The 25,000-nt window shown below is 43.1% G+C and overlaps 1 protein-coding gene across 1 annotated transcript in view; it reads right to left on the bottom strand.

Annotated features, from left to right (window-relative positions):
• The window catches only part of LOC106592268 (dixin-A), a 140,496-nt gene that overhangs the window by 47,128 nt on the left and 68,368 nt on the right, over positions 1 to 25,000 (bottom strand). The window contains exon 10 of the mRNA XM_045688922.2: positions 10,865 to 10,915. Within this exon, the coding sequence (XP_045544878.2) occupies positions 10,865 to 10,915 (51 nt within the window). The remainder of the gene's footprint in view (positions 1 to 10,864; positions 10,916 to 25,000) is intronic.

Genomic DNA, 25,000 nt, shown 5'->3' with positions numbered 1-25,000 from the left:
CTTATCTTTGAAGATCTTCTTCTGTTGGCACTCCAAAAGGTCCCAGCTACATAACAAATGGTCCTTTTGTTCGATAAACTCCTTCTTTATAACCCCAAAAACTCAGTTTAGCTGGAGCGCTTCATTCAATAATCCACCGGTTTCCCTCCTTCAAAATGCATACAAAATGAATCCCAAACGTTACCAATAAACTTCACCAAACATGCCAAACAACGTTTATAATCAAACCTCAGGTACCCTAATACGTAAATAAATGATCAAATTTAAGACGGAGAATCGTTATTGTCTACCGGAGATAAACAACAAAGAACGCGCTCTCTTCCACGCGCATGAAACACTACAGCCAAAATGGGAGCCACCTAGAAAAACTACAAATTCTGGCTCATTTTTCCAAAAACCAGCCTGAAACTCTTTCTAAAGACTGTTGACATCTAGTGGAAGCCCTAGGAACTGCAATCTGGGAGGATTTCGCCTCATAATAAACATGACTCAGGGTTTCGCCTGCCATATCAGTTATGTTATACTCACAGACATTATTTTAACAGTTTTAGAAACTGCATATGCATATCCTAGTTTCTGGGCTTGAGTAACAGGCAGTTTACTTTGGGCACGCTTTTCATCCGGACGTAAAAATACCGCCCCCTAGCCCAAAGAGGTTAAAGAAGAAAATAAGCAAACAAGTTTGCCAAAAGGCATGTGGGAGACTCCCCAAAGACATGGAAGAAGGTACTCTGGCCAGATGAGACTAAAATTGAGCTTTTTGGCCATCAAGGAAAACGCTTATGTCTGGCACAAACCCAACACCTCTCATCACCCCGAGAACACCATGCCCACAGTGAAGCATGGTGGTGGCAGCATCATGCTGTGGGGATGTTTTTCATTGGCAGGGACTGGGAAACTGGTCAGAACTGAAGGAGTGATGGACGGCGCTAAATACAGGGAAATTCTTGAGGGAAACCTGTTTCAGTCTTCCAGAGATTTGAGACTGGGACGGATGTTCACCTTCCAGCAGGACAATGACCCTAAGCATACTGCTAAAGCAACACTTGAGTGGTTTAAGGGGAAACATTTAAATGTCTTGGAATGGCCTAGTCAAAGCCCAGACCTCAATCCAATTGAGAATCTGTGGTATGATTTAAAAGATTGCTGTACACCAGCAGGAAGCCATCCCACTTGAAGGAGCTGGAGCAGTTTTGCCTTGTAGAATGGGCAAAAATCCCAGTGGCTCGATGTGCCAAGCTTATAGAGACATACCCTAAGAGACTTGCAGCTGTAATTGCTGCAAAAGGTGGCTCTACAAAGTATTGACTTTGGGGGGGTGAATAGTTATGCACGCTCAAGTTGTCTGTTTTTTTGTCTTGTTTCTTGTTTGTTTCACAATAAAAATAATTTTGCATCTTCAAAGTGGTAGGCATAATGTGTAAATCAAATGATACAAACCCCCCAAAAATCTATTTTAATTCCAGGTTGTAGTGCATCAAAATAGGAAAAATTCCAAGGGGGGTGAATTCTTTCGCAAGGTACTGTACAGTGCCAGTCAAACGTTTGGACACACCTACTCATTCCAGGGTTTCTTTATTTTTACTATTTTCTACATTGTATAATTGTAACTCCCTGGCCATAGAGAGGGGTTTTTGTTCTGTATTTTGGTTAGGCCAGGGTGTTACATTGGGTGGGCGTTCTATGTTCTGTGTCTATGTGTTTGTATTTCTTTGTTTTGGGCCGTGTGTGGCTCCCAATCAGGCACAGCTGAAGTTCGTTGCTGTTGATTGGGAGTCACACATTAGTGCATGTTTTTCCGTTGGGGTTTTGTGGGTAATTGTTTCTGTTTAGTGTGTTTCACCTGACAGGACTGTGTTGGCTGTCAGTTCCTTGTTTTGTTTGAATAGTGTTACCGCAATAATTAAATATGTTGAACACTAACTCCGCTGCGTTTTGGTCCACTCTCTCTAAAGGCAGCCGTTACAATAATAATAGTGAAGACATCAAAACCATGAAGTAACACATATGGAATCACATTACATGCATAAATATGCATAAATATGCATGAAAAGTATCTGTATAATACAATATATCATCTGGACTGACCACCGCAATCTGGAGTACATCTGGGCAGCGAGGAGATTGAACCCTCGCCAGGCAAGGTGGGCCATGTTTTTCACCCGTTTTGTTTTCACCCTTTCCTACAGACCAGGCTCCCAGAACGTGAAGGCAGAAGCATTGTCCCGGCTGTATGACACAGAGGAGCGGCCCATGGATCCCACCCCCATACTCCCAGCCTCCTGCTTGGTGGCGCCGGTAGTGTGGGAGCTGGACGTGAACATTGAGCAGGCGTAACGTGCAGAGCCCGCTCCCGTCCAGTGTCCCGCTGGGCGTCTGTACGTCCCATCTGCTGTTCGTGACCGGTTGATCTATTGACCGGTTGGCCCACACGTCACCCTCCTCTGGTCATCCTGGGATCGGTCGGACAGTGCGCTGTTTGAGCGGGAGGTACTGGTGGCCTACCTTGGCTAAGGACGTGAGGGTTTATGTTTCCTCCAGCTTGGTGTGCGCCCAGTGTATGGCTCCTAGGCACCTGCCCAGAGGGAAGCTACACCCCTTACCCATTCCACAATGGTCTTGGTCGCACCTGTCGGTGGATTTTCTAATAATTTCTCTCTTCTCTTTGCTTATTTGAGCTGTTCTTGCCATAATATGGACTTGGTCTTTTACCAATTAGGGCTATCTTCTGTATACCACCCCTACCTTGTCACAACACAACTGATTGGCTCAAACGCATTACAAAGGATAGAATTTCCACAAATGAACTTGTAACAAGGCACCCCTGTTAATTGAAATGCATTCCAGGTGACTACCTCATGAAGCTATTTGAGAGAATGCCAAGAGTGTACAAAGCTGTCATCAAGGCAAAGGGTGACTACTTTGAAGAATCTCAAAGATAAAATATATTTTGATTTGTTTAACACTGCTTTGGTTACTACATGATTCCATATGTGTTATTTCATCGCTTTGATGTCTTCACTATTATTCTACAAGCAACATTGAAGGTTTTAAATGACATCCACTGTGCTCTTGACAAGAAGTTACATTGTGTGTCTGTTTTTATTGATTTGTCGAAGGCATTTGACAACGTGGACCATGCTGTGTTAGTGCAAAGGTTAAAATGTTGTGGAATTACTGATCATGCTCTGAATTGGTTTATAAATTACTTATCAAATCGTACACAATGTGTAATGGCAGATGGTTGTCAATCTGAGTCCATAGAGGTGTGCTCAGGTGTTCCGCAAGGTTCTACTTTGGGCCCACTGTTGTTCATTTTGTATATCAACAACATTGGGGATCTTATTGAAACAGCGGATGTTCATTTTTATGCAGATGATACTGTTCTTTATTCAAGTGGTAGTAGTTTGTCCCAAGGCTGAGACTGGGACACACAAGGCTCAATAGTACATTGCAGTTGGTGGGGAAACATCTGACTGGGAGGTTTGATCATTTTCAGGAGGAGATGAAAACAGTGGAACATGTTCTATTTCAGTGCCAAAAATATGAGAGGGAAAGGGAGTGATTGTTAATAGATTTGAGGAGTAGTGGGGTTTCGCTCCGGTTTGGAGCGAGCAGTCGCACCACGCTTCGCTCCACAGGTAATATTCCACTTCGCTACATTACAACGGCTTGATTTGTTTGATCTGAGCAATTCTTCTTAGCTAGCTACATAGCCGTCTTTGTATCAAAGATAATTGTGTAGTTTAGAGTAACTGAGTAATTATCGAGGCTAGCTATCTTCGTCCTCCTAACGTAGTCAACACTGCTAGCTGCTAGCTAGCTAGTCATCACTGTTAGCTAGCCAACTTCTACCGACTAGCAGCACCGCAGAAACTATTACATTACAACGCAACGACTTGATTAGTGTGGTGTTAGTGTTAGTTAGCCAGCTACATAGTTGTCTGTGCTGTCTCTGTATCTAAGATAATTGTGTAGTTTGAGTTTGAGTATTATCGAGGTGTGCTAGCCAGCCGCGACGCGGCGCCAGACTTACTCAACACACCTAGTCATCATTAACCCACTGCCAGCTAGCCATCCGTTACCGACTAGCAGCGCTGTAGTTACTAATACTAAACAACGGAACGATTTGACTAGTGCAGTGTTACCTAGCTAGCTACCTAGTTGTCTTTGTCATAACTTGATAATTGTTAATTGATAATTGTTAGCTAGCCAGCCATCGAGGTTAGCTAGCCAGCTATTTCCGTCCCCCGCGACGACATTTTTCCTAACCTAGCCAACTATTACCGACGAGCAGCATTGTTGAAACTAAATACACTACAAGGAACGTCTTGATTAGTGTTATGTTAGCTAGCTAGCTACAAAGTTGCTTTGTATCATGACAAGGTGTAGTACTGAAACTACCGAGGTTACCTAGCCAGCTACACGTTCAAAGTCAACAACGCAGCCACTGCTAGCTAGCCTACTCAACCAGCCAGCAGTACTGTATCATTTTAGTCAATAACATTTTTGCAACGTAAGCTTAACTTCCTGAACATTCGAGACGTGTAGTCCACTTGTCACTCCAATCTCATTTGCATTAGCGTAGCCTCTTCTGTAGCTTGTCTACTATGTGTCTGCCTATCCCTGTTCTCTCTCCTCTGCACAGGCCATACAAACGCTCCACACCGCGTGGCCGCTGCCACTCTAACCTGGTGGTCCCAGCGCGCACGACCCACGTGGAGTTCCAGGTCTCCGGCAGCCTCTGGAACTGCCGGTCTGCGGCCAACAAGGCTGAGTTCATCTCAGCCTATGCTACCCTCCAGTCCCTAGACTTCCTGGCGCTGACGGAAACATGGATCACCACAGATAACACTGCTACTCCTACTGCTCTCTCCTCGTCTGACTACGTGTTCTCGCATACCCCTAGAGCATCGAGCCAGCGGGGTGGTGGCACTGGAATCCTCATCTCTCCCAAGTGGACATTCTCTCTTTCTCCCCTGACCCATCTGTCTATCTCCTCATTTGAATTCCATGCTGTCACAGTTACCAGCCCTTTCAAGCTTAACATCCTTATCATTTATCGCCCTCCAGGTTCCCTTGGAGAGTTCATCAATGAGCTTGACGCCTTGATAAGTTCCTTTCCTGAGGATGGCTCACCTCTCACAGTTCTGGGTGACTTTAACCTCCCCACGTCTACCTTCGACTCATTCCTCTCTGCCTCCTTCTTTCCACTCCTCTCCTCTTTCGACCTCACCCTCTCACCTTCCCCCCCTACTCACAAGGCAGGCAATACGCTTGACCTCATCTTTACTAGATGCTGTTCTTCTACTAATCTCATTGCAACTCCCCTCCAAGTCTCCGACCACTACCTTGTATCCTTTTCCCTCTCGCTCTCATCCAACACTTCTCACTCTCCCCCTACTCGGATGGTATTGCGCCGTCCCAACCTTCGCTCTCTCTCTCCCGCTACTCTCTCCTCTTCCATCCTATCATCTCTTCCCTCTGCTCAAACCTTCTCCAACCTATCTCCTGATTCTGCCTCCTCAACCCTCCTCTCCTCCCTCTCTGCATCCTTTGATTTCCTCTGTCCCCTATCCTCCAGGCCGGCTCGGTCCTCCCCTCCTGCTCCGTGGCTCGACGACTCACTGCGAGCTCACAGAACAGGGCTCCGGGCAGCCGAGCGGAAATGGAGGAAAACTCGCCTCCCTGCGGACCTGGCATCCTTTCACTCCCTCCTCTCTACATTTTCCTCTTCTGTCTCTGCTGCTAAAGCCACTTTCTACCACTCTAAACTCCAAGCATCTGCCTCTAACCCTAGGAAGCTCTTTGCTACCTTCTCCTCCCTCCTGAATCCTCCTCCCCCTCCCCCCCCCCCCTCCTCCCTCTCTGCGGATGACTTCGTCAACCATTTTGAAAAGAAGGTTGACGACATCCGATCCTCGTTTGCTAAGTCAAACGAAACTGCTGGTCCTGCTCACACTGCCCTACCCTGTGCTTTGACCTCTTTCTCCCCTCTCTCTCCAGATGAAATCTCGCGTCTTGTGACGGCCGGCCGCCCAACAACCTGCCCACTTGACCCTATCCCCTCCTCTCTTCTCCAGACCATTTCCGGAGACCTTCTCCCCTACCTCACCTCGCTCATCAACGCATCCTTGACCGCTGGCTACGTCCCTTCCGTCTTCAAGAGAGCGAGAGTTGCACCCCTTCTGAAAAAACCTACACTCGATCCCTCCGATGTCAACAACTACAGGCCAGTATCCCTTCTTTCCTTTCTCTCCAAAACTCTTGAACGCGCCGTGCTTGGCCAGCTCTCTTGCTATCTCTCTCAGAATGACCTTCTTGATCCTAATCAGTCAGGTTTCAAGACTGGGCATTCAACTGAGACTGCTCTTCTCTGTGTCACGGAGGCTCTCCGCACTGCTAAAGCTAACTCTCTCTCCTCTGCTCTCATCCTTCTAGACCTATCTGCTGCCTTTGATACCGTGAACCATCAGATCCTCCTCTCCACCCTCTCCGAGCTGGGCATCTCTGGCACCGCGCACGCTTGGATTGCGTCCTACCTGACAGGTCGCTCCTACCAGGTGGCGTGGCGAGAATCTGTCTCCGCACCACGTGCTCTCACCACTGGTGTCCCCCAGGGCTCTGTTCTTGGCCCACTCCTATTCTCGCTATACACCAAGTCACTTGGCTCTGTCATATCCTCACATGGTCTCTCATATCATTGCTATGCAGATGACACACAATTAATCTTCTCCTTTCCCCCTTCTGACAACCAGGTGGCGAATCGCATCTCTGCATGTCTGGCAGACATATCAGTGTGGATGACGGATCACCACCTCAAGCTGAACCTCGGCAAGACGGAGCTGCTCTTCCTCCCGGGGAAGGACTGCCCGTTCCATGATCTCGCCATCACGGTTGACAACTCCCTTGTGTCCTCCTCCCAGAGTGCTAAGAGCCTTGGCGTGACCCTGGACAACACCCTGTCGTTCTCCACCAACATCAAGGCGGTGACCCGATCCTGTAGGTTCATGCTCTACAACATTCGCAGAGTACGACCCTGCCTCACACAGGAAGCGGCGCAGGTCCTAATCCAGGCACTTGTCATCTCCCGTCTGGATTACTGCAACTCGCTGTTGGCTGGGCTCCCTGCCTGTGCCATTAAACCCCTACAACTCATCCAGAACGCCGCAGCCCGTCTGGTGTTCAACCTTCCCAAGTTCTCTCACGTCACCCCGCTCCTCCGCTCTCTCCACTGGCTTCCAGTCGAAGCTCGCATCCGCTACAAGACCATGGTGCTTGCCTACGGAGCTGTGAGGGGAACGGCACCTCCGTACCTTCAGGCTCTGATCAGGCCCTACACCAGGCTCGCCTCCCTACCTCTGAGGAAGCACAGTTCCCGCTCAGCCCAGTCAAAACTGTTCGCTGCTCTGGCACCCCAATGGTGGAACAAGCTCCCTCACGACGCCAGGACAGCGGAGTCAATCACCACCTTCCGGAGACACCTGAAACCCCACCTCTTCAAGGAATACCTGGGTTAGGATAAGGTAATCCTTCTAACCCCCCCCCCTTAAAAGATTTAGATGCACTATTGTAAAGTGGTTGTTCCACTGGATATTATAGGTGAATGCACCAATTTGTAAGTCGCTCTGGATAAGAGCGTCTGCTAAATGACTAAAATGTAAAATGTAAAATGCTATCTTTATCCTTTGAAAATGCCCAAAGAGCATTTAACATCATACAACAGAATCTGTATGATTTTAAAGCTGGTTCTAAATTCGGGTAAAACAAAATGCATGGTATTTTCAAATACCAGGCATGTTAGTAATCATGTCATTGCTACATTGGCTGGACATAATATAGAGCAAGTTAAAGTGTATAAATATTTGGGTGTGTGGGTTGATGATAAGCTGAGCTTCACTGTGCATGTAGAGAACTTGATAAGGAAGCTTAAGCTGAAAATGGGTTTTTATTACCGGCATAAGGCTTATTTTTCTCTGGAGGCCAGGAAGGAGCTGGTACAATGTACATTACTGTCGGTTTTAGATTTTAGTGATGTTATATAATATATATATATATATATATATATATAATATATATATATATATATATATATATGCAGGCCTCAGCCACTACCCTGAGAGCACTTGATTCAGTGTATCATGCAGCCCTCAGGTTCATTACCAATCAAACACATCATTGTGATCTCTACAGTGCTGTTGGCTGGTCGTCATTGACCTTGCGTAGGCTTAAACACTGGTATATACTGATTTATAAGGCCATATTGGGTAAAATGCCATTTTATCTCTGTTATTTTTTTGTCAGGTCGGTAAATAAATATCAATTACAGTCCCATTCTGATTTGCTTCTAACAGTACCAAAAATTAGAACAGGTCATGGTAGAAATAGTTTTAGTTACTCAGCTCCGTGGTCCTGGAATTCTCTCCTGAACATTAAAAAAAATGTTGATCTAGTTTCGTTGGTGGAGTTTAAACACTGGATTGATGTATATATTTTTACATTTACATTTTAGTCATTTAGCAGACGCTCTTATCCAGAGCGACTTACAGTAGTGAATACATTGCATTTTTTATTTTTGTACTGGCCCCCCGTAGAAGAGTGTAATTGTTTTTAGGACAGCTGTTTTTTAGTCAAGACTTTTGTGTTTTTAACGTAATATGTAATTGTTGTACTGTATGTGTGTTTATAGTTTTGTTTAATGTTGTGTTTGTAAGTTGTTTTGTCTAAAACGTTGTCCCCCTTGCTGCTATTGGACCAGGTCTCTCTTGGAAAAGAGATGTTATCTCAATGAGAAAAACCTGTATAAATAAAGGTTAAATAAAAAATAAAAATGTAGAAAATAGTAAAAATATAGAAAAACCCTTGAATGAGTAGATGTGTCCAAACTTTTGACTGGTACTGTATATACACTACTACGCCAAAAGTATGTGGACACCGCTTCAAATTAGTGGATTCGGTTAGAAGCAGAGCTGCCATGTCTGCCAGCGCCATCTCGCTTGTTCCACTAAGGAAGTTATATACAATTTAAAATATTACATTTCATAACACTTTACCCAATACATTTAGTGTGTTCCCTCAGGCCACTAATATATCCCATATTTACGTGTGTGTAGAGTGCATGTCTTATCATGTGTATAAGGTCTGTTTGTGTCTCTTCACAGCCCCCGCTGTTCCATAAACTGTATTGTTTATCTGTTTTTTAAAATCTGATTCTACTGCTGCATCAGTTACCTGATGTGGAATAGAGTTCCATGTAGTCATGGCTCTATGTAGTACTGTGCGCCTCCCATAGTCTGTTCTGGACTTGGGGATTGGTGACATGTCTTGTGGGTTTATGTTATGCATGGGTGTCCGAGCTGTTTAAACAGACACCTCGGTGCATTCAGCATGTCAATACTTATTACAAAAACAAGTAGTGATGAAGTCAATCTCTCCTCTACTTTCAGCCAGGAGAGATTGACATGCATATTATTAATATTAGCTCTCTGTGTCCATCCAAGGGCCAGCCGTGCTGCCCTGTTCTGAGACAATTGTAATTTTCCAAGGTCCCTCTTTGTGGCACCTGACCACACGACTGAACAGTAGTCAAGGTGCAACAAAACTAGGGCCTGTAGGACCTGCCTTGTTGATAGTGTTGTTAAGAAGGTAGAGCAGCGCTTTATTATGGACAGACTTCTCACCATCTTAGCTACTACTGCATCAATATGTTTTGACCATGACAGTTTACAATCTAGGATTACTCCAAGCAGTTTAGTCACTTCAATTTGCTCAATTTCCACATTATTTATTACAAGATTTAGTTGAGGTTTAGGGTTCAGTGAATGATTTGTCCCAAATACAAGGCTTTTAGTAAACTTATTCCTTGCAACCCATTCTGAAACTAACTGCAGCTCTTTGTTAAGTGATGCAGTGATTTCACTCTCTGTAGTAGCTGACATGTAAAGTGTTGAGTCATCGGATTACATAGACAAACTTACTCAAAGCCAGTGACATGTCATTAGTAAAGATTGAAAAGACTAAGGGGCCTAGACAGCTGCCCTGGGGAATTCCTGATTCTACCTGGATTATGTTGGGGAGGCTCCCATTAAAGAACACCTTCTGTGTAACTCTTTATCCACAATATAGCAGAGGCTGTAAAGCCATAACACAACCGTTTTTCCAGCAGCAGACTATGATCAATAATGTCAAAAGCCGCACTGAAGTCTAACAAAACAGCTCCGACAATCTGTTTATCATCAATTTCTCTCAGCCAATCATCAGTAATTTGTGTAAGTGCTGTGTTTACAGTAAAATAGCATTGTATCTGGTCAAACACCATTTTTTCCAGAAGTTTACTAAAAGTTGGTAACAGGCTGATTGGTCGGCTGTTTGAGCCAGTAAAGAGGGCTTTACTATTCTTGGGTAGCGGAATGACTTTAGCTTCCCTCCAGGCCTGAGGGAACACACTTTCTAGTAGGCTTAGATTAAAGATACGGAAAATATGAGTGGCAATATCATCTGCTATAATTCTCAGTAATTTTCCATCCAAGTTGTCAGACTTCGGTGGCTTGTCATTGTTGATAGACAATCATTTGTTCACTACTTCCACACTCACTTTACGGAATTCAAAATTACAATTCTTGTCTTTCATAATTTGATCAGTTATACTTGGATGTGTAGTGTCAGCGTTTGTTGCTAGCATGTCATCCCTAAATTTGCTAATCTTGCCAATGAAAAAATCATTAAAGTAATTGGCAATATCAGTAGGTTTTGTGATGAACGAGTCATCTGATTCAATAAATGAGTTTGCCTTTTTGCCCAGAATTTCATGGTAACCTCCAGTCAAGGTTTGAATATTGGTAAGCTGTGTGTGTGTTAGACTCACCTTGACTCCACGCAGGTTCCGTACTTCCTGTTTACATCGCAACAGCTCTCTCTGTAACAACACAACCATCACACATCTTAGTAATTTAACTTCCAGTCAGTTCATTCATCTCCAGTTAGCTAGGTGGACCGGTCATAGTCAGTACATTCATCTCCAGATAGCTAGGTGGACCAGTCATAGTCAGTACATTCATCTCCAGATAGCTAGGTGGACCAGTCAGAGTCAGTCCATTCATCTTCAGATAGCTAGGTGGGACAACCACATATCACAACCATAGTAAATACAATTTTCCTCAAACTATTTATCAAAGTCAGTGCTAGTAGAAAAAGACAAGTGCAAGCTTTTATGGGGTGGGTATAAGACAGCATTACTCTATGGCTGGCCATGCTTTCCACCTGGCTACCCCTACCCCGGTCAACAGCCCTGCACCCCCCACAGCAACTTGCCCAAGCCTCCCCCATTTCTCCTTCTCCCAAATCCAGATAGCTGATGTTCTGAAAGAGCTGCAAAATCTGGACCCCTACAAATCAGCCGGGCTAGACAATCTGGACCCTCTCTTTCAAACATTATCCGCCGCCATTGTTGCAACCCCTATTACTAATCTGTTCAACCTCTCTTTCATATCAGCTGAGATTCCTAAAGATTGGAAAGCTGCCGCGGTCATCCCCCTCTTCAAAGGGGGAGACACTCTAGACCCAAACTGTTACAGACCTATATCCATCCTGCCCTACCTTTCTAAGGTCTTCGAAAGCCAAGTTAACAAACAGATCACCGACCATTTCGAATCCCACCGTACCTTCTCTGCTATGCAATCTGGTCTCCGAGCTGGTCATGGGTGCACCTCAGCTATGCTCAAGGTCCTAAACGATATCATAACCGCCATCGATAAGAGACAGTACTGTGCAGCCGTATTCATCAACCTGGCCAAGGCTTTCGACTCTGTCAATCACCGCATTCTTATCGGCAGACTCAATAGCCTTGGTTTCTCAAATGACTGCCTCGCCTGGTTCAACAACTACTTCTCAGACAAGAGTTCAGTGTGTCAAATCGGAGGGCCTGTTGTCCGGACCTCTGGCAGTCTCTATGGGGGTGCCATGGGTTCAATTCTCGGGTTGACTCTTTTCTCTGTATACATCAATGATGTCGCTCTTGCTGTTGGTGATTCTCTGATCCACCTCTACGCAGACGACACCATTTTGTATACTTCTGGCCCTTCTTTGGACACTGTGTTAACTAACCTCCAGACGAGCTTCAATGCCATACAACACTCCTTCCGTGGCCTCCAACTGCTCTTAAATGCTGGTAAAACTAAATGCATGCTCTTCAACCAATCGCTGCCCACACCTGCCCGCCTGACTAGCATCACTACTCTGGACGGTTCTGACTTAGAACATTTGGACAACTACAAATACCTAGGTGTCTGGTTAGACTGTAAACTCTCCTTCCAGACTCACATTAAGCATCTCCAATCCAAAATTAAATCTAGAATCGGCTTCCTATTTCGCAACAAAGCCTCATTCACTCATGCTGCCAAACATACCCTCGTAAAACTGACCATCCTACCGATCCTCGACTTCGGCGATGTCATTTACAAAATAGCCTCCAACACTCTACTCAACAAATTGGATCCAGTCTATCACAGTGCCATCCGTTTTGTCACCAAAGCCCCATATACTACCCACCACTGTGACCTGTATGCTCTCGTTAGCTGGCCCTAGCTTCACTCTCGTCGCCAAACCCACTGGCTCCAGGTCATCTATAAGTCTTTGCTAGGTAAAGCCCAGCCTTATCTCAGCTCACTGGTCACCATAGCAGCACCCACCCGTAGCACGCGCTCCAGCAGGTATATCTCACTGGTCATCCCCAAAGCCAACACCTCCTTTGGCCACCTTTCCTTCCAGTTCTCCCATACTGTTATTTATTTTACTTCTTTGCACCCCAGTATCTCTACTTGCACACTCATCTTCTGCACATCTATCATTCCAGTGTTTAATTGCTATATTGTAATTATTTCGTCACTATGGCCTATTTAATGCCTTACCTCCCTTATCCTACCTCATTTGCACACACTGTATATAGATAGACCTTTTCTATTGAATTATTGACTGTATGTTTGTTTATTCCATTTGTAACTCTGTGTTGTTGTTTGTGTTGCAATGCTTTGCTTTATCTTGGCCAGGTCGCAGTTGTAAATGAGAACTTGTTCTCAACTAGCCTACCTGGCTAAATAAAGGGTTGTATATATAATATGTAAATCCCTGGTTAAATAAAAGAGTTATATATATAATATATAAATACCTGGTTAAATAAAGGGTTATATATATGATATATAAATACCTGGTTAAATAAAGGGTTATATATATAATATATAAATACCTGGTTAAATAAAGGGTTATATATATAATATATAAATACTTGGTTAAATAAAGGGTTATATATATATATATATAAATACCTGGTTAAATAAAGGTGAAGTAAAATAAACCACAATGGAGTTGTTCCACATCATGACACCCACCATCTCAGATTGGTTCTGTAGTTACATTCCTGAATCATTATATTGTTCAAATGTAACTTCATCTCAGATAAATTAGGAAAATTGATTTCACCCAAATTGGCCAATTTAATAATAATTTTCAATAAATATAGTACCCAACATCCGATTTGGACCAAAGTTATTCCTACCAATAAGTAAGACATAAGGAATCCAAAACAATGGTTAGAAGCCACCCTCGGACCTCTCACCCTGCATGCCAATCCCAACAAATCAAATCAAATGTATTTGTCACATGCTTGGTAAACAACAGGTGGAGACTACCAGGGAAATGCTTGGTAAACAACAGGTGTAGACTACCAGGGACATGCTTGGTAAACAACAGGTGGAGACTACCAGGGACATGCTTGGTAAACAACAGGTGGAGACTAACAGGGAAATGCTTGGTAAACAACAGGTGGAGACTACCAGTGAAATGCTTGGTAAACAACAGGTGGAGACTACCAGGGAAATGCTTGGTAAACAACAGGTGGAGACTACCAGTGAAATGCTTGGTAAACAACAGGTGGAGACTACCAGGGACATGCTTGGTAAACAACAGGTGGAGACTACCAGTGAAATGCTTGGTAAACAACAGGTGTAGACTAACTGACATAATAACAGAAAAATAGTAACATAATACACAATGAGTAACGATAACATGGATAATAACATGGCTATATACAGGGAGTACCAGGTAATAACATGGCTATATACAGGGAGTACCAGGTAATAACATGGCTATATACATGATGTACCAGGTAATAACATGGCTATATACAGGGAGTACCAGGTAATAACATGGCTATATACAGGGAGTACCAGGTAATAACATGGCTATATACAGGGATGTACCAGGTAGTAACATGGCTATATACAGGGAGTACCAGGTAATAACATGGCTATATACATGATGTACCAGGTAATAACATGGCTATATACATGATGTACCAGGTAATAACACGGCTATATACAGGGAGTACCAGGTAATAACATGGCTATATACAGGGAGTACCAGGTAATAACATGGCTATATACAGGGAGTACCAGGTAATAACATGGCTATATACAGGGAGTACCAGGTAGTAACATAGCTATATACAGGGAGTACCAGGTAATAACATGGCTATATACATGATGTACCAGGTAATAACATGGCTATATACATGATGTACCAGGTAATAACACGGCTATATACAGGGAGTACCAGGTAATAACATGGCTATATACAGGAAGTACCAGGTAGTAACATGGCTATATACAGGAAGTACCAGGTAATAACATGGCTATATACAGGGAGTAAAAAAAAATAAAAAATTAAGGCAATTAATGTAACTTGATTTCAGAAGAAAGCCACTTTCAATTTCTTTATGTTGGGAGCTGTCGAAATGTGGTGTAATGTAGGTAATGTTGACTGGTGTAATGTAGGTAATGCTGACTGGTGTAATGTAGGTAATGTTGACTGGTGTAATGTAGGTAATGCTGACTGGTGTAATGTAATGCTGACTGGTGTAATGTAGGTAATGCTGACTGGTGTAATGTAGGTCATGTTGACTGGTGTAATGTAGGTAATGCTGACTGGTGTAATGTAGGTAATGTTGACTGGTGTAATGTAGGTAATGTTGACTGGTGTAATGTAGGTAATGTTGACTGGTGTAATGTAGGTAATGTTGACTGGTGTAATGTAGGTAATGTTGACTGGTGTAATGCAGGTAATGCTGACTGGTGTAATGTAATGTTGACTGGTGTAATGTAGGTCATGTTGACTGGTGTAATGTAGGTAATGTTGACTGGTGTAATGTAGGTAATGTTGACTGGTGTAATGTAGGTAATGTTGGCTGGTGTAATGTAATGTTGACTGGTGTAATGTAGGTAATGTTGACTGGTGTAATGTAGGTAATGCTGACTGGTGTAATGCAGGTAATGTTGACCGGTGTAATGCAGGTAATGTTGACTGGTGTAATGCAGGTAATGTTGACTGGTGTAATGTAGGTAATGTTGACTGGTGTAATGTAATGTTGACTGGTGTAATGTAGGTAATGTTGACTGGTGTAATGTAATGTTGACTGGTGTAATGTAGGTAATGTTGACTGGTGTAATGTAGGTAATGCTGACTGGTGTAATGTAGGTAATGTTGACTGGTGTAATGCAGGTAATGTTGACTGGTGTAATGTAGGTAATGTTGACTGGTGTAATGCAGGTAATGTTGACTGGTGTAATGTAAGTAATGTTGACTGGTGTAATGCAGGTAATGCTGACTGGTGTAATGTAATGTTGACTGGTGTAATGTAGGTAATGTTGACTGGTGTAATGTAATGTTGACTGGTGTAATGTAGGTAATGTTGACTGGTGTAATGTAGGTAATGTTGACTGGTGTAATGTAGGTAATGTTGACTGGTGTAATGTAATGTTGACTGGTGTAATGTAGGTAATGCTGACTGGTGTAATGTAGGTAATGTTGACTGGTGTAATGTAATGTTGACTGGTGTAATCTAGGTAATGCTGACTGGTGTAATGTAGGTCATGCTGACTGGTGTAATGTAATGCTGACTGGTGTAATGTAGGTAATGCTGACTGGTGTAATGTAGGTAATGCTGACTGGTGTAATGTAGGTAATGTTGACTGGTGTAATGTAATGTTGACTGGTGTAATGTAGGTAATGCTGACTGGTGTAATGCAGGTAATGTTGACTGGTGTAATGCAGGTAATGTTGACTGGTGTAATGCAGGTAATGTTGACTGGTGTAATGTAGGTAATGTTGACTGGTGTAATGTAATGTTGACTGGTGTAATGTAATGTTGACTGGTGTAATGTAGGTAATGTTGACTGGTGTAATGTAGGTAATGTTGACTGGTGTAATGTAGGTAATGTTGACTGGTGTAATGTAGGTAATGTTGACTGGTGTAATGTAGGTAATGCTGACTGGTGTAATGTAGGTAATGTTGACTGGTGTAATGCAGGTAATGTTGACTGGTGTAATGTAGGTAATGTTGACTGGTGTAATGTAGGTAATGTTGACTGGTGTAATGTAATGTTGACTGGTGTAATGTAATGTTGACTGGTGTAATGTAGGTAATGTTGACTGGTGTAATGTAATGTTGACTGGTGTAATGTAATGTTGACTGGTGTAATGTAATGTTGACTGGTGTAATGTAGGTAATGTTGACTGGTGTAATGTAGGTAATGTTGACTGGTGTAATGCAGGTAATGTTGACTGGTGTAATGTAAGTAATGTTGACTGGTGTAATGCAGGTAATGCTGACTGGTGTAATGTAATGTTGACTGGTGTAATGTAGGTAATGTTGACTGGTGTAATGTAATGTTGACTGGTGTAATGTAGGTAATGTTGACTGGTGTAATGTAGGTAATGTTGACTGGTGTAATGTAATGTTGACTGGTGTAATGTAATGTTGACTGGTGTAATGTAATGTTGACTGGTGTAATGTAGGTAATGTTGACTGGTGTAATGTAATGCTGACTGGTGTAATGCAGGTAATGTTGACTGGTGTAATGTAGGTAATGTTGACTGGTGTAATGTAGGTAATGTTGACTGGTGTAATGCAGGTAATGCTGACTGGTGTAATGTAATGTTGACTGGTGTAATGTAGGTCATGTTGACTGGTGTAATGTAGGTAATGTTGACTGGTGTAATGTAGGTAATGTTGACTGGTGTAATGTAGGTAATGTTGACTGGTGTAATGTAATGTTGACTGGTGTAATGTAATGTTGACTGGTGTAATGTAGGTAATGTTGACTGGTGTAATGTAGGTAATGCTGACTGGTGTAATGTAGGTAATGTTGACTGGTGTAATGTAGGTAATGTTGACTGGTGTAATGTAATGTTGACTGGTGTAATGTAATGTTGACTGGTGTAATGTAGGTAATGTTGACTGGTGTAATGTAATGTTGACTGGTGTAATGTAGGTAATGTTGACTGGTGTAATGTAGGTAATGCTGACTGGTGTAATGTAGGTAATGTTGACTGGTGTAATGCAGGTAATGTTGACTGGTGTAATGTAGGTAATGTTGACTGGTGTAATGCAGGTAATGTTGACTGGTGAAATGTAAGTAATGTTGACTGGTGTAATGCAGGTAATGCTGACTGGTGTAATGTAATGTTGACTGGTGTAATGTAGGTAATGTTGACTGGTGTAATGTAGGTAATGTTGACTGGTGTAATGTAGGTAATGTTGACTGGTGTAATGCAGGTAATGTTGACTGGTGAAATGTAAGTAATGTTGACTGGTGTAATGCAGGTAATGCTGACTGGTGTAATGTAATGTTGACTGGTGTAATGTAGGTAATGTTGACTGGTGTAATGTAGGTAATGTTGACTGGTGTAATGTAGGTAATGTTGACTGGTGTAATGTAGGTAATGTTGACTGGTGTAATGTAGGTAATGTTGGCTGGTGTAATGTAGGTAATGTTGGCTGGTGTAATGTAGGTAATGCTGACTGGTGTAATGTAGGTAATGTTGACTGGTGTAATGCAGGTAATGTTGACTGGTGTAATGTAGGTAATGTTGACTGGTGTAATGTAATGTTGACTGGTGTAATGTAGGTAATGTTGACTGGTGTAATGTAGGTAATGTTGACTGGTGTAATGTAATGTTAACTGGTGTAATGTAGGTAATGTTGACTGGTGTAATGTAGGTAATGTTGACTGGTGTAATGCAGGTAATGTTGACTGGTGTAATGTAAGTAATGTTGACTGGTGTAATGCAGGTAATGCTGACTGGTGTAATGTAATGTTGACTGGTGTAATGTAGGTAATGTTGACTGGTGTAATGTAATGTTGACTGGTGTAATGTAGGTAATGTTGACTGGTGTAATGTAGGTAATGTTGACTGGTGTAATGGAGGTCATGTTGACTGGTGTAATGTAGGTAATGTTGACTGGTGTAATGTAGGTAATGCTGACTGGTGTAATGTAGGTAATGTTGACTGGTGTAATGTAGGTAATGTTGACTGGTGTAATGTAGGTCATGTTGACTGGTGTAATGTAGGTAATGTTGACTGGTGTAATGTAATGTTGACTGGTGTAATGTAGAGAATGTTGACTGGTGTAATGTAGGTAATGCTGACTGGTGTAATGTAGGTCATGTTGACTGGTGTAATGTAATGTTGACTGGTGTAATGTAGGTAATGTTGACTGGTGTAATGTAGGTAATGTTGACTGGTGTAATGTAGGTAATGTTGACTGGTGTAATGTAATGCTGACTGGTGTAATGTAGGTAATGCTGACTGGTGTAATGTAGGTAATGTTGACTGGTGTAATGTAGGTAATGTTGACTGGTGTAATGTAGGTCATGTTGACTGGTGTAATGTAGGTAATGTTGACTGGTGTAATGTAATGTTGACTGGTGTAATGTAGAGAATGTTGACTGGTGTAATGTAGGTAATGCTGACTGGTGTAATGTAGGTCATGTTGACTGGTGTAATGTAATGTTGACTGGTGTAATGTAGGTAATGTTGACTGGTGTAATGTAGGTAATGTTGACTGGTGTAATGTAATGCTGACTGGTGTAATGTAGGTAATGTTGACTGGTGTAATGTAGGTAATGCTGACTGGTGTAATGTAGGTCATGTTGACTGGTGTAATGTAGGTAATGTTGACTGGTGTAATGTAGGTAATGTTGACTGGTGTAATGTAGGTAATGTTGACTGGTGTAATGTAGGTAATGTTGACTGGTGTAATGTAGGTAATGTTGACTGGTGTAATGTAATGTTGACTGGTGTAATGTAGGTAATGCTGTCTGGTGTAATGTAGGTAATGTTGACTGGTGTAATGTCATGTTCACTGGTGTAATGTAGGTAATGCTGACTGGTGTAATGTAGGTAATGTTGACTGGTGTAATGTAGGTAATGTTGACTGGTGTAATGTAATGTTGACTGGTGTAATGTAGGTAATGCTGACTGGTGTAATGTAGGTAATGTTGACTGGTGTAATGTCATGTTCACTGGTGTAATGTAGGTAATGCTGACTGGTGTAATGTAGGTAATGTTGACTGGTGTAATGTAGGTAATGTTGACTGGTGTAATGTAATGTTGACTGGTGTAATGTAGGTAATGCTGACTGGTGTAATGTAGGTAATGTTGACTGGTGTAATGGGACTAACATGAATTCTCTTAAAGCATGTCATCCTGCAGAAAAACACCCTCTATAAAGCATGTTTGTCATATTCGACATAGTTGGTTATGTCACATTTGACATTGGTGATTATGTCACACAGTTATGATACATTTAAGAGCCCTTAGTAAAGCGTGACATATGGTTATAGATGCTTTGACGCATTTATGTAGTGCTTATGAAGGCTTTATGAAGCCTTTATAAGCTAAACGTAATTTACAGCCGGACTACTATCAAACTAACATCAAATGTGTATAATGATAACGTCTCCTATCAAACTAACATCATGTAGAATGATAATGGTACATATGTTGGCCATGTATTCATTTCTATGCCATTGTAGGCTGTTGTAACCTACCAGTTGATACAATCAATATGTTAAATGGTGAGATCACTGGAGTCATTGCAAATCAATTTGTTAAATGGTGAGATCACTGGAGTCATTGCAAATCAATTTGTTCCACTTCTGGAGCTGGTAAATGAATATACACTGCTCAAAAAAATAAAGGGAACACTTAAACAACACAATGTAACTCCAAGTCAATTATACTTCTGTGAAATCAAACTGTCCACTTAGGAAGCAACACTGATTGACAATAAATTTCACATGCTGTTGTGCAAATGGAATAGACAACAGGTGGAAATTATAGGCAATTAGCAAGACACCCCCAATAAAGGAGTGGTTCTGCAGGTGGGGACCACAGACCACTTCACAGTTCCTATGCTTCCTGGCTGATGTTTTGGTCACTTTTGAATGCTGGCGGTGCTTTCACTCTAGTGGTAGCATGAGACGGAGTCTACAACCCACACAAGTGGCTCAGGTAGTGCAGCTCATCCAGGATGGCACATCAATGCGAGCTGTGGCAAGAAGGTTTGCTGTGTCTGTCAGCGTAGTGTCCAGAGCATGGAGGCGCTACCAGGAGACAGGCCAGTACATCAGGAGACGTGGAGGAGGCCTTAGGAGGGCAACAACCCAGCAGCAGGACCGCTACCTCCGCCTTTGTGCAAGGAGGAGCAGGAGAAGCACTGCCAGAGCCCTGCAAAATGACCTCCAGCAGGCCACAAATGTGCATGTGTCTGCTCAAACGGTCAGAACACCAAGATTTCCAGAGAACACCAAGATTGGCAAATTCGCCACTGGCGCCCTGTGCTCTTCACAGATGAAGCAGGTTCACAATGAGCACATGTGACAGACGTGACAGAGTCTGGAGACGCCGTGGAGAATGTTCTGCTGCCTGCAACATCCTCCAGCATGACCGGTTTGGCGGTGGGTCAGTCATGGGGTGGGGTGGCATTTCTTTGGGGGGCCGCACAGCCCTCCATGTGCTCGCCAGAGGTAGCCTGACTGCCATTAGGTACCGAGATGAGATCCTCAGACCCCTTGTGAGACCATATGCTGGTGCAGTTGGCCCTGGGTTCCTCCTAATGCAAGACAATGCTAGACCTCATGTGGCTGGAGTGTGTCAGCAGTTCCTGCAAGAGGAAGGCATTGATGCTATGGACTGGCCCGCCCGTTCCCCAGACCTGAATCCAATTGAGCACATCTGGGACATCATGTCTCCCTCCATCCACCAACGCCACGTTGCACCACAGACTGTCCAGGAATTGGCGGATGCTTTAGTCCAGGTCTGGGAGGAGATCCCTCAGGAGACCATCCGCCACCTCATCAGGAGCATGCCCAGGCGTTGTAGGGAGGTCATACAGGCACGTGGAGGACACACACTCTACTGAGCCTCATTTTGACTTGTTTTAAGGACATTACATCAAAGTTGGATCAGCCTGTAGTGTGGTTTTCCACTTTAATTTTGAGTGTGACTCCAAATCCAGACCTCCATGGGTTGATAAATTGGATTTCCATTGATTATTTTTGTGTGATTTTGTTGTCAGCACATTCAACAATGTAAAGAAAAAAGTATTTAATAAGATTATTTCTTTCATTCAGATCTAGGATGTGTTGTTTAAGTGTTCCCTTTATTTTTTTGAGCAGTGTATAAATAACTTGAGTTTATAGCTGTTGTAACCTAATCCTTTAATTGCTTTAGTATTTTCATGCAATTATTATTGGCCACATTTAGTTAATTCAATTGGAAATGATCAATTGTGATCAAGATCACAGCTCTATCACAAACACAATTGCCAATCAGGTAAATACAAAACAACACTGGCTGTTGTTGACAAGCATATTCAGTTCATATTGTACCTGATTCATATTCAGTTCATATTCTACCTGATTCATATTCAGTTCATATTCTACCTGACTCATATTCAGTTCCTATTCTACCTGATTCATATTCAGTTCATATTGTACTTGATTCATATTCAGTTCATATTCTACCTGACTCATATTCAGTTCATATTCTACCTGACTCATATTCAGTTCCTATTCTACCTGACTCATATTCAGTTCCTATTCTACCTGACTCATATTCAGTTCATATTCTACCTGACTCATATTCAGTTCATATTCTACCTGACTCATATTCAGTTCATATTCTACCTGACTCATATTCAGTTCATATTCTACCTGATTCAGTGATTGAAATTACGACACCATCCTTACACTTCCTGTATGTTGTAAAAACGTTACATGGTCGCTGCCCATATCGTTACATAATGCAGAAAATACACGAGAGTTCAGGGGCCTTTTGCTTTAACAAAGCAACCATTTTCACTGTAGTGTCCAAAACATCTTTCAAGCTGTCAGGCATTCCCTTGGCAGCAAGAGCCTCTCGGTGGATGCTGCAGTGTACCCAAGTGGCGTCGGGAGTAACTGCTTGCAGGCGCGTTACCACTCCACTATGTCTCCGTGTCATGGCTTTTGCTCCATCAGTACAGATACCAACACATCTTGACCACCAATGGACATTTGATGTCACAAAGCTGTCCAGTACTTTAAAAATATCCTCTCCTGTCGTCCTGGTTTCCAGAAGAGGATGTCTTCCTTAATTGACCCCCCATAAACGTAACGGACATATACCAGGAGCTGTACCAGGCCTGTTAACTCATCCATATACCAGGAGCTGTGCCAGGCCTGTTAACTCATCCATATACCAGGAGCTGTACCAGGCCTGTTAACTCATCCATATACCAGGAGCTGTGCCAGGCCTGTTAACTCATCCATATACCAGGAGCTGTACCAGGCCTGTTAACTCATCCATATACCAGGAGCTGTGCCAGGCCTGTTAACTCATCCATATACCAGGAGCTGTACCAGGCCTGTTAACTCATCCATATACCAGGAGCTGTGCCAGGCCTGTTAACTCATCCATATACCAGGAGCTGTACCAGGCCTGTTAACTCATCCATATACCAGGAGCTGTGCCAGGCCTGTTAACTCATCCATATACCAGGAGCTGTACCAGGCCTGTTAACTCATCCATATACCAGGATCTGTACCAGGCCTGTTAACTCATCCATATACCAGGAGCTGTACCAGGCCTGTTAACTCATCCATATACCAGGAGCTGTACCAGGCCTGTTAACTCATCCATATACCAGGAGCTGTACCAGGCCTGTTAACTCATCCATATACCAGGAGCTGTACCAGGCCTGTTAACTCATCCATATACCAGGAGCTGTGCCAGGCCGGCCACGCCTGTTGACTCATCCAGCTGTAACGCATAGAATTCACTGGCTTGTATGCGAAGCAGTAATTGTTTTAAAACAAAATATTTTATTTCTTTATTTTAAATGTAAATCACATTTTTATTTGGCATACCCCCAACGGCATTCCGTACCCCAGTTTTGGAATACTATATATATATATATATATATATAATATAATATCTAGAGGTTTCATGTAGAAGTGTTTAGAAACATATTCTATTCTTATTTACAATAAAAGTGACTCCATAATGACACAATACATTATTTACCATTCATTTCTATTGGGCACTAAATGATCTGAAACACAACCAAAACAAACAGCAAATGCATCAGTTTGTCGTCTCACGCGTGATGTAATCATTGTGCGCTAGCAATATAGGACCAAATACTACACTTTTCACTACTTTAAAACACATAAGTGAATTTGTCCCAATACTTTTGGTCCCCTAAAATGGGGGGACTAGATACAAATGCTGTCATTTCTAAACGGTTCATCCGATATGGATGAAAATACCATCATTATTAAAGCTGACAGTCTGCACTAACCTCATAGTCACTGTATCATTTCAAATCCAAAGTGTTGGAGTACAGAGCCACAACAACAGCAACCAGAGCCACAACAACAGCAACCAGAGCCACAACAACAGCAACCAGAGCCAAAACAACAGCAACCAGAGCCAAAACAACAGCAACCAGAGCCAAAACAACAGCAACCAGAGCCACAACAACAGCAACCAGAGCCACAACAACAGCAACCAGAGCCACAACAACAGCAACCAGAGCCAAAACAACAGCAACCAGAGCCAAAACAACAGCAACCAGAGCCACAACAACAGCAACCAGAGCCACAACAACAGCAACCAGAGCCAAAACAACAGCAACCAGAGCCACAACAACAGCAACCAGAGCCACAACAACAGCAACCAGAGCCAAAACAACAGCAACCAGAGCCACAACAACAGCAACCAGAGCCAAAACAACAGCAACCAGAGCCACAACAACAGCAACCAGAGCCACAACAACAGCAACCAGAGCCAAAACAACAGCAACCAGAGCCAAAACAACAGCAACCAGAGCCAAAACAACAGCAACCAGAGCCACAACAACAGCAACCAGAGCCAAAACAACAGCAACCAGAGACACAACAACAGCAACCAGAGCCAAAACAACAGCAACCAGAGCCAAAACAACAGCAACCAGAGCCACAACAACAGCAACCAGAGCCAAAACAACAGCAACCAGAGCCAAAACAACAGCAACCAGAGCCAAAACAACAGCAACCAGAGCCACAACAACAGCAACCAGAGCCACAACAACAGCAACCAGAGCCAAAACAACAGCAACCAGAGCCAAAACAACAGCAACCAGAGCCAAAACAACAGCAACCAGAGCCACAACAACAGCAACCAGAGCCACAACAACAGCAACCAGAGCCAAAACAACAGCAACCAGAGCCAAAACAACAGCAACCAGAGCCACAACAACAGCAACCAGAGCCAAAACAACAGCAACCAGAGCCAAAACAACAGCAACCAGAGCCACAACAACAGCAACCAGAGCCACAACAACAGCAACCAGAGCCAAAACAACAGCAACCAGAGCCAAAACAACAGCAACCAGAGCCACAACAACAGCAACCAGAGCCACAACAACAGCAACCAGAGCCACAACAACAGCAACCAGAGCCACAACAACAGCAACCAGAGCCACAACAACAGCAACCAGAGCCACAACAACAGCAACCAGAGCCAAAACAACAGCAACCAGAGCCAAAACAACAGCAACCAGAGCCACAACAACAGCAACCAGAGCCACAACAACAGCAACCAGAGCCAAAATGAGTCACTGTATGTCAACATTACATCTTAA

This window comes from Salmo salar, chromosome 11 (assembly GCF_965601325.2).
Source record: "Salmo salar chromosome 11, fSalSal1, whole genome shotgun sequence".
Lineage (NCBI taxonomy): Eukaryota > Metazoa > Chordata > Actinopteri > Salmoniformes > Salmonidae > Salmo > Salmo salar.
The sequence above is the reverse complement of the archived record's forward strand: the minus strand, read 5'-3'. Positions and strand labels throughout refer to the sequence as shown.